Source organism: Lutra lutra, chromosome 10, assembly GCF_902655055.1.
Source record: "Lutra lutra chromosome 10, mLutLut1.2, whole genome shotgun sequence".
NCBI lineage: Eukaryota > Metazoa > Chordata > Mammalia > Carnivora > Mustelidae > Lutra > Lutra lutra.
The window spans coordinates 41,945,468-41,959,816 of NC_062287.1; the positions used below are offsets into that span (position 1 = coordinate 41,945,468).

A 14,349-nucleotide genomic window follows, 5' to 3' on the forward strand; every position below is an offset into this window, starting at 1 on the left:
TCTTGGGGTTTTGTTTCTAATTGCTACACAGTATTCCGTGGTTCCCATCTGCCACAGTGTACTTGCCCATTCTCCCAGAAAGGGACCCTTCGATTTCCTCTGATTTCCTATGACTTAATCACGACTCATGACTTTATCACGACCAAACATCGTGATAAACATAAAGCATATTCTTAGAGTACAGATATTATACATTAGTTTCCTGGTTTTGTGCTTTAGAAACTTTGCCCAGTCCCTGGAGGACAAGTCATCTGTTCATCTTGTAACAAAAGTACCCATTTTTGTTAGGATATTTCTATATACTTGTTATAAAGGTTTTTAGTGAGATTGAGATGACATTGGATGTGATCACACATAGTACAACTTTAAAAATTGATATTCAGTTGTAGTAACTGGTTTTCAGTGAGAAGTCTAAAGGTTGTTGGATAACTAAAGGGAAGAATGCAGCAAGTATTTTAAGTTATTATTTGATTTCTGTATTCCCACGGTTTTTTTCTTATGTATTGCACATGATATTAACCATTTAAACAAAAAACCTACCCATATAAACAGTTACAGTAAAAACAATAATAATAACACGTATAACATCAGACTTAGAAATAGAGGAAATGGGGGGGGCACTGGGTGGTATAGTCGGTTAAGCCTCCAACTCTTGGTTTCTGCTCAGGTTGTGATCTCAGGGTCCTCAGAGGGAGCCCTGTGTCAGGTTCCTTACTCAGTGCAGAAACTGCTGAAGATTCTCTCTCCCTCTGCCCCTGCCCATTGTGTTCTCTCTTTCTCTCTCAAATAAATTTAAAAATCTTAAAAAAAAAAAAAAAGAGATATAGGAAATGGAATAAATGTAGGAGAAAACATTAAAAGGATAGGTGAATAGAGTGGAATGGATTACAGAAAAGTAAACAAAGACGTGTCACAGCAATGATTCACCCGAACTGTCTGAGCTGCAAAGTGTAATATAAGAGACAGCTGTATGGACCCAGAGACCAAGCAAGGTTACGAAGGTTGCGGGATGGAGTGTGCTTGGAAGGTTATTTCTTTTTTTTTTGTTGTTTTTTTTTATTTTGTTCATGGTAGTATATGAGGGCTTTCTTTATTAATACTTTAATATATGTAGAAATACTTTATTTTTTTCTCTGGAATGCTTTGGTAAATATTTTAAGAGCACGTAAGCTGACCAAGCTGTAAGAAATGTGTGATGCTCTCTGCCACAAGTGACCTGTGGTTTGGATGATATTTAATGTTTGGGCCCCACTTAAGTTGCAGTGGTGCGTAAGAATCACTGTCTCTTATGCCCTTCCATTACCCTGGTAGTTCTGTTCATTGCTTGGAATCCCCCTTTTCCTTGCCAGCTCTAATGTCACTCATTATAATTTCCCCTCTTTCCTGTTCCTGGCCTGTTATGTCCTATTCTGTCCTATCCTGTCCAGCCTCGTCCTATTTTGTCCTGTCCTGTCCTATTCGGTCTTCTTCTGTCCCACCCTATCCTGTCCCATCCTATTCTGCCCTTTACTGTCATGTCCTGTCCTATCTTATACTGTCTTATTGATCCTGAACTTGAAGTAAATATCTTCTTGTTTATCAAAGGCTGGAAAAAAAAGAGCCCAGTAGCTTAATGTCCTTCTTCTGGAAACTATCACCTTAAGCCACGGAAATATTTGCAAGATAATTTATAAAGTTTGTCATGGATTTTTCAGTATGAAAATAATGCATCCAATTAAAGGAAAAAATGGAAAAATGCACAAAATTCCTGCTGCACAATGAAATGCACAAAAGTTGAAATAAAAGGAAAATTGCCTTTCACATTTTCAGTATTTTAAGATAATATTTCTGCTCAAATTGTACTTCTAAGACTTTTCCCCCACTCCATTTTACTTACAAAATAACCTTTCTTGTGACTTTCAGGTTTATTAAATATTTTTCATATTTGTTATAGAAAACGCAAAAAATGCAAAAAAAAAAACATTTCAGAAACACACCTAAACACCATTAACATTTTGGTTATTTCTTAAGTAAAAGTTTTTTCTTTTTTTTTTTAATAACATGATCAGAATAAACAGTTATATTTATATATATATAATTTATATATTATTATTTATATATAATAAACAATTATATTATTCTTTTAACATGCAGCATTAAATATTATATTAGATTTATTTCTATTATATTATCACAAATAGTTATATAATACAAAAATACATTTTTTATTTTTAATATTTCATTGAATAAATACAAACATACCTGTTGCAAACACTCCCCAAATTTCGGACATTCAAATGGTCTCTATTAACCCAGAAAATGCTATGAAAAACATCATTGTGTAGAATACCTCCTTTGTTTGTATCATCATGTCCTTTGGATATATTATTAGAAATTCAAAGTGTATTAACCCATTTAATTTTATTTATTGCAAATTTTCATTGTGATCTATTCATTTAGTTTTTGGTACTTAATTGGTAAATTCATTACATTTCAAAAGAAACACATGCTTCTGTACATTGAATACAGATGTTACCATAGAAAAAAATCAGGAATTCTCCTTTATTTCTATATAATCTATGTTATATACAGATACACATTTTGCACATGCATATTATTAATTCATTTCCATTATACAAGTTTAACTTATTTTCTGTGGCTAAAGACTGTCCCATAATGTATAGATAATTTTTTTAAATTTCTCTACTGTTAACCATTTTGGTCCTAGTCTTTTTGTTTTTATCACATGACATACTGCAGTGAGTATCCTTATAGAAATTTTTATGTACACTTGGACAAGTATTTTTGTATGCCACTTTATTTTTTTTTAAAATTCCAAAGCGAGGGGGAGGGAAGGGTGGGGAGAAAAAAAAAAAGAAATTCCAAAGTGAGATATTTTGGACCTATTAAATGTTAGTTTTTTTAGGGGAAAAAAGATTATTTTTTATTTATATTTCCTCTCTTATACCTATTTATCATCTTACATTTGATGTAATGCATTGTTCTACCAGGAGATGAACTAGTGTGGACCACTGTGCGTTGACCAATTAAACTCTGAAGAATTTGTTAGAAGAGTCTAATGCTTATAAATGTATGTGTCAGGGGTGCCTGGGTGGCTCAGTGGGTTAAAGCCTCTGTCTTTGGCTCAGGTCATGATCCCAGGGTCCTGGGATCGGGCCCGCATGGGCTCTCTGCTCAGCGAGGAGCCTGCCTCCCTCCCTCTCTCTCTGCCTGCCTTTGCCTACTTGTGATCTCTGTCTGTCAAATAAATAAATAAAATCTTAAAAAAAAATCATTAAAAAAAAAAAAGAAATGTATGTGTCAGGAAGTTTAGGTGAATAGTCTATAACAGACAATCCATTCAGTCCATTTTACTGAGTACCTACTCTCTCAGCCATTTTGGCCATTTTGATACACCTAGAGTTTTCTTAGAATTAATATCTTATTGGAGACAGTGGTTTTTTTTTTTTTTTTCCAAAGAAAGGCTAAGAGAAATTCAACTGGATTCATAGTTGAAAGTTATAGTTAAAAGACATGCTGAGTTAGCTAAGATTGCTAATATTTTGAGGATCAAGATAGAACTTAAAGACAGTTTCATAGATTAAAATAATAAGAGTCGTTAACAAATAGGATTGAGTTCAGGAGAAGTAAAATGGTAATGAAAGAAATGAGAGTAACGAGAGAAAAATCTTAATATTGAATACTCTGTAGTCACAGTATGAGTTTTATTTATTTATTAATTTTTAAGATTTTATTTGACAGAGAGAGAGTGAAAGAGCACAAGCAGGGGGAGCGGCAGGCAGAGGGAGAAGTAGACTCCACACTGAGCAGGGACCTGGACGCGGGACTCCATCCCAGGACCCTGGGATCATGACCTGAGCTGAAGGCAGACACTTAACTGTCTGAGCCACCCAGACACACCCACTGTATGAGTTTTAATATACGGTGTTATGGATAGTTTGATTACAAGCCTAACCAAGTGAGGGTGTACCATTGCTATGACTGTTACTTCCTTTCAAAATTATTCTAGTATATCTGTTTGGCTTCCAAGTTTTAGGAGGAATGTTGAGAAATTAAAAATAGTTTAAGGATGAGGAAGAATGATGCAAGGTTTTGGAATGATTGTTCCTGATGAAGAGTAGCTGAGATGTGACTAAATAAATATCCCGTAATTGTCATCAGATGTGCTGGACCTGTGACGGAAGAAAAACAGGGCCTGTCTCAGCTTTCTAGCCAACCATGCTCTCCAAAATACATGCCATTCCTTGGTGCCTTTCCCTGTGCCTGGCAAATTTCTGTAGGAGGAGGAACTGTAAAAATGACATAAAAGCAAATGTGCTGTAATTCTTGAGACCCTTGTTCTTGTGCTGTAGATAGGAGTAGATTATAAGAGATGAGAATGAAAATCTATAGAAATATAATGGGTGAATTAAAATCCATTTTGTCAGCTAAAGAGATCAAGCTATTTTCATTTGATTTGTTTTTACCTTTTAGAACAATTCTACAGGAGAAAGTGGAGCAAGTTTTGACTAGTGTTTTGTTAAGTTCTCTAATTCTAGGTTTTGGAGACAATAACCTTGGTAGGGGTCACAGGTATTAAGTGTGATAAAAATATGCTTTTTAATGTGGTGACCTGTTTAGTAGACAGCATTGCCTGTAGAAACCCATGAATGTATTTAATGCAGTTCTGGATCTCATTTAGGTTGAACTTCAACTTTTGCAGACAGACTCATTGTTTAGAAGTGAATCTCTTCTGCTCTCTGGGTTTTTGGCACAGGAAAGACAAGATAGACAAAATCTAGACAGAAATACCATGTTACAATCTTGCTTTCTTCTTGTCTAAGAACTGTATTTCTTTCTTTCTTGTGATAGACTTCTAAGGAAGGAGTACATTCCTATTGAAAGTGGAAGAAAGTTTACTTCTAGAAAGGATGGAATGATAAATGATGGTGTATAAAAGGGAAGATCTGAGTTAAGCATAAGGAAATCCGCATATGAAGTCAGGATGGATTCTATTTTTTTTTTTTTTTTTTGGTGGCCCCTTTAATCATATGGAAACAAAATCTACCCCCTCTCCACTCCATTCCTGGCTGCATTTTTTTTTTTTTTTTTTTTTTTAGAACTGATAGCTTTTTTAGAAACAGTGTTAAAAAAAAAAAGAGGTTTATAGATTGAAAGAGAGGTCAATATGAGTCAAAAATTACATCATAGTTAAAATCTCCAGGGCAGTTAGTTGACAGAAACCAGCTAGGATCATTTGGCATGAACTATAGTTCATAATTGAATGAAGGGACATTCATGAGTTCTTGGATATACCCCAAGACCACTGAATTGGTAGTTTATTTTGGAATTTTTTAAAGAAATAATTACTCTAATTATTATTAACTGCTTTCTGATAGTTCATGGCATTATTGTTTTCATATGAAGCCTTAACAAAATAGGTAATCAACTTTTTGAAGTAACTTTTCATTGAAATGTCATTTTTAAGAATCATTAAGTATGATCCTGCCTGTATGAAATGCCTATCATATTCTTAATTCATACCCCTATTATAATATATTAATAGTGCACACTGAAATTTAAGTTAGGACCACAAGTTTGATTTAAAGGGATAGGGAAAATAAATTTTCTGATTTTCTGCCATGGACCATTTTGGTGATTGTAAAGACAACAAAAAGTGCTTACTATTGCTTTGGAAAATTTTATGGACTACTTTATGGAGTAGTCTCTTTTTGCTTATGTTTCTGTCTCACTTCTACTTTTCTTTGACTTTCATTGCTAAAAGCATATTTTCTCTGAGGAGTATTTTTTTTTCAAAATAATTTTCACTATTAATGAGCATGCACTTTTGAGGTCCCCAACAATAAGAGGCATTTTGGGCATTGCCCAAAAGCACTTAGCACTTAGCAGTGGTTGCCACTTGCTAGCTTTTGGGGGAAAACAAGGAGATAAATAGGTAAAATATTCTAATAAAACATCTCAAGTACTCTAAAGGAAATAAAGGTTGGAAGAGGTGGAATGCCATCACAAATAGAAGAAATGGCGATAAACACCATGAGCTAGGGACAGTGAATGAAGATATGTGGTGAAAATTTAGAAGAGGAGCTGATTAATCTGGTAATACCTCCAGGAGCTGCATTAATTTTAAAAGGATGGCCAGTGGGCCCTATGGGATCATCAATTTGGCTTATTTACAGACTTTTAATATAAGTTGGTACAAAAAGTTTTGGATTAGATGACCTATACAGACTCATCAAAGAGCTATAGTGGTCCTAAAGATTGTTTAGAAGTGAATCTCTTCTGCTCTCTGGGTCTTTGGCACAGGAAAGACAAGATAGACAAAATCTAGACAGAAATACCAATTTAAATCTTTAAATTGGGCGTGAAGTTCCATCGAGTAAATCCTAGTCTCAAGAATGGTGGTAGTTGGGGAAATGGAGGCAGGGTTTTCATTCTTGGGCAATATGGTATGATGGAGAGAACAGGTCTGAGTCTAACACTAGATGTAAACTACATTTCTTGGGTGATCACTTTTGGTCTTGATTATTTATTTCTTAATTTCCAAAATGAGGACACTGAAGGGTCTTCTCATAGACTCATTCATTCAACCACCTTAAAGTTATTGAACACCCACTAATTGCTTAGAACTTTTCTTGAAATCTTTAGAATCAGCCAAGTGCAATAAAGCTCAGCTCCTATAGCTGCAACTAGAATCTTAATTCTTCAGAGCTGAGGATGGAAAGACAGGCTAGGAAGAAGTTATTTGTAGGAAGGCATGCCTTAAGAACACCTACATTTTGAAACTAGAGCAGGTTAGTGGATGGCCAGAGACTGGGATTATGATAATAGCTTCTGCTGACTTTTTACTAGATGCTGGGTACTGCAGTAGGTACTATATATACTTAATACTCACAATAACTTGTTGAGGTTGATGTATTGTTTTTATTTTATAGATGAAGAAAATGAGACATGGTAAGAAAATGCATCAGGCCACACAGCTCATAAAGGTGTTTTAAACTTTTAAACTCAGGTTTGTTTGACTTTGAAGTGCATTCTAAAACAGCGATTGCCAAGCCTGGGTCTACCTCCTGGGGCCCCCTCTCCAGATCTAAAGAATGAAAATTTCAGAAAGTACAGCGGCGATGTGTTTATTTGTAAATAGTCCATCCAGTGATTTTAGTGTTCAGTCAGATAGGAAAATATTCTGTAAAGAGTTACACAAAATGACAGGGAAAAATACTGGTGGGATAAAAGGTAAGCAATTGAAAGAGTAAGGAAGTATTATGGTCTGGAAAGTGCACTAGGCAAGATGTCTGAATTCACATCTCTGTTCTGGGGAGTGATGTGTTCTTAGGAAATGTCAGATAGCCTAGAGGCAGGCCTGGGTTCTAGTCCCTGTTTCTTTCCAAAGCAGCATGTGAATAGTGGCAAAAAGAAGGTTGGGCCAGATGATGTGTAAAGCCCCATAAACTAGCTACAGTTCTGTGGCTATACAATATGTGAGAATTAGGGGTTGTATAGGCTTCCTTTGGTTTGATTAAAAAGAATCAACAAAATTGACCTTAGTGAGTACAGATTTACATGACTTAATGAGTACAAAAGTACTTTTGTACTTAATGAGTATAAATTTACAAATAAAACAAATTACATTGTTTTAAACAAATACAAAATACCAATCCAGAATATAAAATAATTTGTTATAAACCTTTATGGTAATTTTTATTTTTTTTTTCCTGGAAATAGTTGACTAATTGTTGACTCACCGAGTGGTAGCTACAGAAAAATGACCAGTTATTAAAACTTACTTTTAATACTTCTCCGGCCTTTTCAAAGCCCTTTGGGCAAGGGTGTTGCATAGATGTTTACATGTAGAATGTCATATTTCCTCAAAATTGTTGAGAAAATTCCCATTTGAGAGCAAAATGTTCATTTGAAAGTTAATTTACTGGAAAAGGTAGTTTGCAGATCAACAATTTCAACAGGGTTTTGATACACTTTAATAGCATTGTCAAGAACCTAGGTGAAGATGTGGAAAACACGAATGTAAAACTTTTAGCCAAAGCAAAATTGAGAAGGAAACATGTCAGAATATAGGGTTTATGGGGCACCTGGGTGGTTCAGTGGGTTAAAGCTTCTGCCTTCAGCTCAGGTCATGATCTCAGAGTCCTGGGATAGAGCCCCGCATCGGGGTCCCTGTTCAGCAGGAAGCCTGCTTCTCCCTCTCCTTCTCCCCCTACTTGTGTTCCCTCTCTCACTATATCTCTCTCTGTCAAATAAATAAAATCTTTAAAAAAAAAGATTTTATTTATTTATTTGTTAAAGAAAGAGAGAGAGAAAGCACAAGAAGGGGGAGCGGCAGGCAGAGTGAGAAGCAGGCTGTCTGCTGAGTGATGAGCCGGCTCTCGGCTCCATCCCAGGACCCCGTGATTGTGACCTGAACTGAAGGCACCCCCCTTGAGTGGGCTGATCCACTCAGGTGTCCCAAGACGTGCATTCTTAATATGACCTACACAATCCAGCAGGCCTCCCCCTTCTCCAGGTTTATGTTGTAATCACCTTCCATTTCCAATCCAACCATGCTGAGCTACTATTAAATTCTCATATGTACACTATGCTCCCCTTTGCTGCATCAGTTCTCATGCTGTTTTTTTCTTCTGTATGGGTGTCTTTCTTATTTTTGAGTGACTTGTACTCTCACCCTCAAAATCTCAGTTCACTTTTAACTTAATCATGACAACCTTCCTGACCTTATTTGGCTTTCATTTCCTGTTACACATGCTCATGCTCTGTATTTCTTATTCACAGCATTGATCATTCTAGAATTTACGTTTGATTATGTAGCTATGTGATTCATGTCTGTTTTCCCTACTAGAATATAAACATCCTAGGAACAGATATTCTCTGTTTTTCGTTCATGATTGAACTCTTGGTGCCTTGGGATATGTGCACATCACATATGTGCATATCACAATAAATATGTATTGAGTGAATAATGTAAGTGGAACTTACTATAGAAGCACAGAGGAGAACATTCAGAGAAAGGATGTGATATTGTGACCCCAAGGCAATAAATTATTTTTATATAGTGCCTGCATATTTTGGACTGGTTTTACTTTTCACAAAAGTTCTAAGAACTAGGATTACTGTATCATATATATTATATTAATTTTACAGATAAGAACATTTATCCTTCCTAATTTTACAGAAAAGGACAGTTAACTAGCTCAAGATGAATAGTTATTAAGTAGTAGATTTAAGATAAGAAACCATGTGTTTGAGATTTTAGGAAAATTGCCATGCACTTGTTCTACCCAGATGTTATATTCTTTTATAACTTGCTTCAAATGGCATATGTTCTTATGATGTTCTTTGGGACTGCATTAGTTCAGTCTTCTCTAACAAAATACTGTAGACCAGGTGGCTAAGAGAACACTTATTTCAGTTTTGGAGGCTGGAAAGTTTAGAATCAAGGCGCCAGCAGATTTGGTGTCTGATGAGAGCCCTTTTCCAGGTTTGCTGTTTCCTGACACGGAGTCTATGGAGAGTTGTGGCCTCTTCCTCTTACAAGGACACTCATCCTGCAATGGGGGCCCGACTCTCATGGTCTTATCTAAACACAGTTACCTCCCCAAAGCTCCCAAATACTATGACATTAGATTTCTTCCTTTCCCTCCCTCCCTCCCTTTCTCCCTCCCTTCTTTCCATCCTCCCTCCCTCCCTTCCTTCCTTTCTTCCTTCCTTTCTTTTTCTTTCCTACTTCCTTCCGTCCTTTCTTTCTCTTCCTTCCTTTTCCTTTCTTCCTCCCTCCCTCCCGCCTCCTTCCTACCTTCCTTCCCCTTTCCTTTCCTTCCCTTCCCTTTCCTTTCCTTTCCTTTCCTTTCCTTTCCTTTCCTTTCCTTTCCTTTCCTTTCCTTTCCTTTCCTTTCCTTTCCTTTCCTTTCCTTTCCTCCTCCTCCTCCTCCTCCTCCTCCTCCTCCTCCTCCTCCTCCTCCTCCTCCTCCTCCTCCTCCTCTCTCTCTCTCTCTTTCCTTTCTTTTCTTGACATTAGATTTCATATGAACTTGGGGGGGGGCAGACATTCAGTCCATAAAAAGGAGTAAGCTATGTTTTATTTGTATATACTCATCTAAAATATATTTGTGGTTTTAAAATTGCACGTGGAATTCTCAGTTTATTTATGTTCTAGAGTCCTTGACAGGTAGGATTCTAAACGTGAAAGTAATACTGCCATCTAGTGACAACAGACTTGAATGAAGTTGATAGAGTAGAGTAGCGGTTAAGAGCTCTAGGAATGCTGACATGAATCAGTCACAGAGTGGACCTGGCATAACGTGGGGCGGTCCTTTCTTTTTAGTGAACATTTGAGGTAGCTGATTCTTACAGTGGTCATGCGCTAATAGGGACTAAGTAAAACAAATGCTCTTCGCTGTAGGATGTCATGCACATAGTAAGTAGATCACGGGATATCCTATGACTGCACCACTTGACTGGGACCTGTCTCCAAGTTCCTTACTTTCCCCATTGCTTCAGAACGAGGGAGTTTTGTACTCTGATAACCTAATAAAGAGAAATTTTCATCTTAGTTGAGAAACTAAGCATATTCTGGAGCAAGCATACATGAGGAAATAAATCTTTGGTAAGACTTCCGGGTAGATTTTACAGCATCGTTAAGGAAGAAGTGGAATGCCAAGATAAACTCCATCTATCCTAAGGGGACACTTAAAGCCACTCTGAATTAGATTACTATGTGATTTAATGTAAGCACAACAATCAAATACTTCCAGACATGCAATACATGGTTAGAAAATGAACAATAGGAGAATTTTCTTTAAATCATTGAACTAGAAAAGAAAATTGGGTAATTTATTTGTATCTCTTAAGTCCTACACTTATACGAGAGATTTTTGCTGATACATTTTAAATGAATTATTGTTCAGGTACATTAAAATTGTCAATAAAATTATCATCTAAAATCCCCTGTGCTAAAATTTTCTTATCATGGGCAGATGCCAGATCAAAGAAATAACAATTATTCTATTTCTCTGGAGGCCTAGATAACAAAAACCCATCACTCTGAAATGATAATAACTTTGCTGCATAAAGTGAGAATATTATATTTAGTATTTTTTTAGATAGTCTAGAGGGGATTATTTCTATTTGTCTACTTACTAGTATATTCATTGCAATATATCCCTAAGGTTTTCTAACTCATGGAGTAGAAATAGCCTAACTGGAAATATTAATTACTTTTTATATAAGTCAATGAAAATTATTGCTTTCCTGACATGACTTATTACCCCATCTCCCCTTCAGGAGCAATACTTCATGTGCTGACAACTAACATTTTGTAACAGAGTTGCTATTTTGCCGGAAGTTAAGCTGGAAATCTCAGGAGCCTGAATAATTTTAAGATAAGAAAAGCAACTTATATGTATTTCTTAGTCAATAAAGTACTTTTATGTTTATTTTAGGACAAGAGGACAGATAAGACCCCATCTCTTGTTTTCATGTGATACACTATTTATATGAAGAATGTAGGTAGGAATAGACAATAGCAGATGACAATTTAGCAAGAGTTTGATTTTGAATTAGTTGCCAGAAAGTGTAGCCTCCACACTGTGGGTTCTGATTCTTTGGAAAAGAAAACATCGCATAATGTGGTTATGATTATCTTTGTATGGGACAGCTCTGATCTGGAGCCCTCCTAGGTTTGGGTCATGGAAGAACACTAGAGGCGCAGCGCTCAAGGTAAAACCTGAAAGACAGGGAGAGTGAGTAGGGTGAAGAGCTGAAAGGCAGGCAGGCAGTGGTTTGGAAGGAGGTTGTGTAGTCAGAGTGTTCTAGAGAGAACACAAATGAAAAAGCTTTATTTGAAATTGAAATTGAAAAGAGGATTCAAGGGCACCAGTGTGGGGGTCTGGAGGGCCCTTCCTACCCACAATGGTCTAGTGGGGGGCCCAACAAAAAATTGACTTCATGCCAGAAAAATGTGCTCAGGTGTTTATAACACTAGTAGAAATGTGGGGAGACTAAGTTTTATGGCAGTGCAGAGCAGAGGGAGACCTGTTTCTTTTTGGGGTTTTTGGTGAGAGGGAAGAAGACAGTTGTTCAAGATTCTCAAAGAAGTTGGGATTTTGGCATGATCCTTCAAAAAGAAGCAGAGTGAGGTCTGCAGCGAGTCGGTAGTCTGTCTTTGCCTTGACAGTGTTTTGACTCTTGCCTTATTTGTTCAGCTAGGATTGTGTCTAAGCAGAGCCTCCGCATCTGTTCTTAACCTCAACTGCAGCCTTATCCTTTTACCTGTGTGTCGGACGCTCCTGGCTTACCTTCGAGGATCCCAGAAGGTAAGAACGAAAAATCCTGGTCACAGATTCTAGGATCAAAATCAAGTGGAACAGCAGCAAGTTAGTACTACTTAGTTTTCATGGTCTGACCTTCTAATAGACTGACTTCTGGCATCTGCTGTCATCTTCCAGAAGATTGTAAAGACCACGTCACCTGTCAAGATGATCAGTGAGCTATTCTGCAATGCTAGATAGAGGCAGTGGGTAATAGAAATGGCTATTAATAGTGTTATCATACATGGTGCTAAGCACTCCACGGAGGTAAGTGTGAATCCTCACAATGATTCTGTGGGTCTTGTAGATGAAGAGCTGAGGCACAGAGAGGGTAAGGAACTTGACCAATGTCACGAGACTAGCAAAATGGCAGAGTTAAGATCAGTCCCATTTCTGAGATTTTACCTCAATGAGATCCTGTTTTCTCAATTATTTAAGAACAGGTGAGCAACCTAGAAGCTAGAGCTCTGTGCACTTGGAGCAAAATATACAGTGACTACTGGTGTTGGTGGCGATTTATCTCCTTTTCAAACACATGCATGTTTTAAGCTGTGTAATAGTCTCAGAGATGTCTTGGTTAAGATGTGATGTCATGTGTGATATTGTAAAAAGAAGTAAAGCACTTTGGAAATTAAAACTCAACGAAATATTTTTTTTGTCTTTGGTTGTCCTTGTGTGTGTGTATTTCTTTTCTCTGTTGAAATAATAAGTTACTGCAGAATTAATACTGATATTCTAAAAGAAGTTGTTTGTATGAGGTCACTTGGATGTTCTGTGTGGTTCATATGAGCAGATTTACTGCAGTAAAACTGATCAAACTTTCCGTAATTATATTTAGAAACTCTACTTTTAATGCAGTAATTTGTGGAAATAACTCTTTTTCTAGGTTGCCTACCATTGTAAAATGCTAGGTTCTGATTCCTATGGCTGGCTATTGGCTTGGTGTGAAGAAAGAGAAGATAAACGGCAGGAAAAGTGCCCACCTAAGTCTCTCAGTATTTAAATAAGTCTTAAAGAGTTTTCCCCTGATGTGAAACATAGGTATTCAAAGATGCTTGGCATTTTATTTCTTTATAAGATCAAGAAGGCATTTAAACCCGTAGATGGAATTGCTTCATTTAAAAATCATCTTAGTTTTTGACTACAGAAGGAAATCATCTATTATGTACAACTCAAACATTCCAGAAATAAGTAAAGTAATCAGTGAAAGTTTCTCCTAATACTGTGCTAAAACAACCACATATTACGGATTTGGGGAAAGGTCTTCAGATTTGCATAGAATGCCATTAATTTTAAACAACATAGGACTATAGTATAGTATATGTGTTATCCTTCTTTTACCTAGCCATATATATGACACATATTTCCATATAAATAACAAGTCTTCTCACATTCTCTGTAATGGTTTAGGTGTTCCACTGATTAGATATATCATAATTATCTCACCAAGTTTTAATTCCTAGGCCTCTGTCATATTTCTAAAACTTTGATATCATGAACAATGCTATAGAGAAAAACTTTGTACATATATCTTATTCCCTGCTTCATTTTCACTACATTGAATTTTATTTAGGTTCCAAGCAGGAGAACCAGAAGATTGTTGGATAAAAGCCGAACATTCCATATAACCTGTGGTGTGACTATCTGTATTTTTTCAGGTGAGAAAACTAAACGATGTGAAAATACTACCTTTGAACACATGTTATGAATGGCATTTTTGTGGCTCTGCAAATTATTTGCTGTCACCAACTTGTGATTGTCTCATTCCATATCTTAAGTTTCTCTTCCATGTGTTTAAAGAGAGTTGCCTAATGGTGCTACAGAAAATGAGCATGTCTTACACATTATAGATATAGTTTTCACATTACAATATATGAGAGTTGGCCTTCAAGCTGTTAATAATTTTTTTTAGAAGTAAATACTTTCATTTAGAAAGACTAAAAGAAACAAAATAAATGTTTTTAAGGTTTAAAAATAAAGATATGATAGGACTTTAAATGCATACAAATTAGAATGTGAAACATACATTCAT

The 14,349-nt window shown here is 36.3% G+C and overlaps 1 protein-coding gene across 2 annotated transcripts in view; it reads left to right on the top strand.

Annotated features, from left to right (window-relative positions):
- Positions 1-14,349, top strand: part of NOX4 (NADPH oxidase 4) — a 168,037-nt gene that overhangs the window by 14,381 nt on the left and 139,307 nt on the right. For both annotated transcript variants that reach the window (XM_047692755.1, XM_047692753.1), the window contains exons 4-5: positions 12,213-12,323; positions 13,891-13,975. In XM_047692755.1, coding sequence (XP_047548711.1) covers positions 12,213-12,323; positions 13,891-13,975 — 196 coding nt within the window. The remainder of the gene's footprint in view (positions 1-12,212; positions 12,324-13,890; positions 13,976-14,349) is intronic.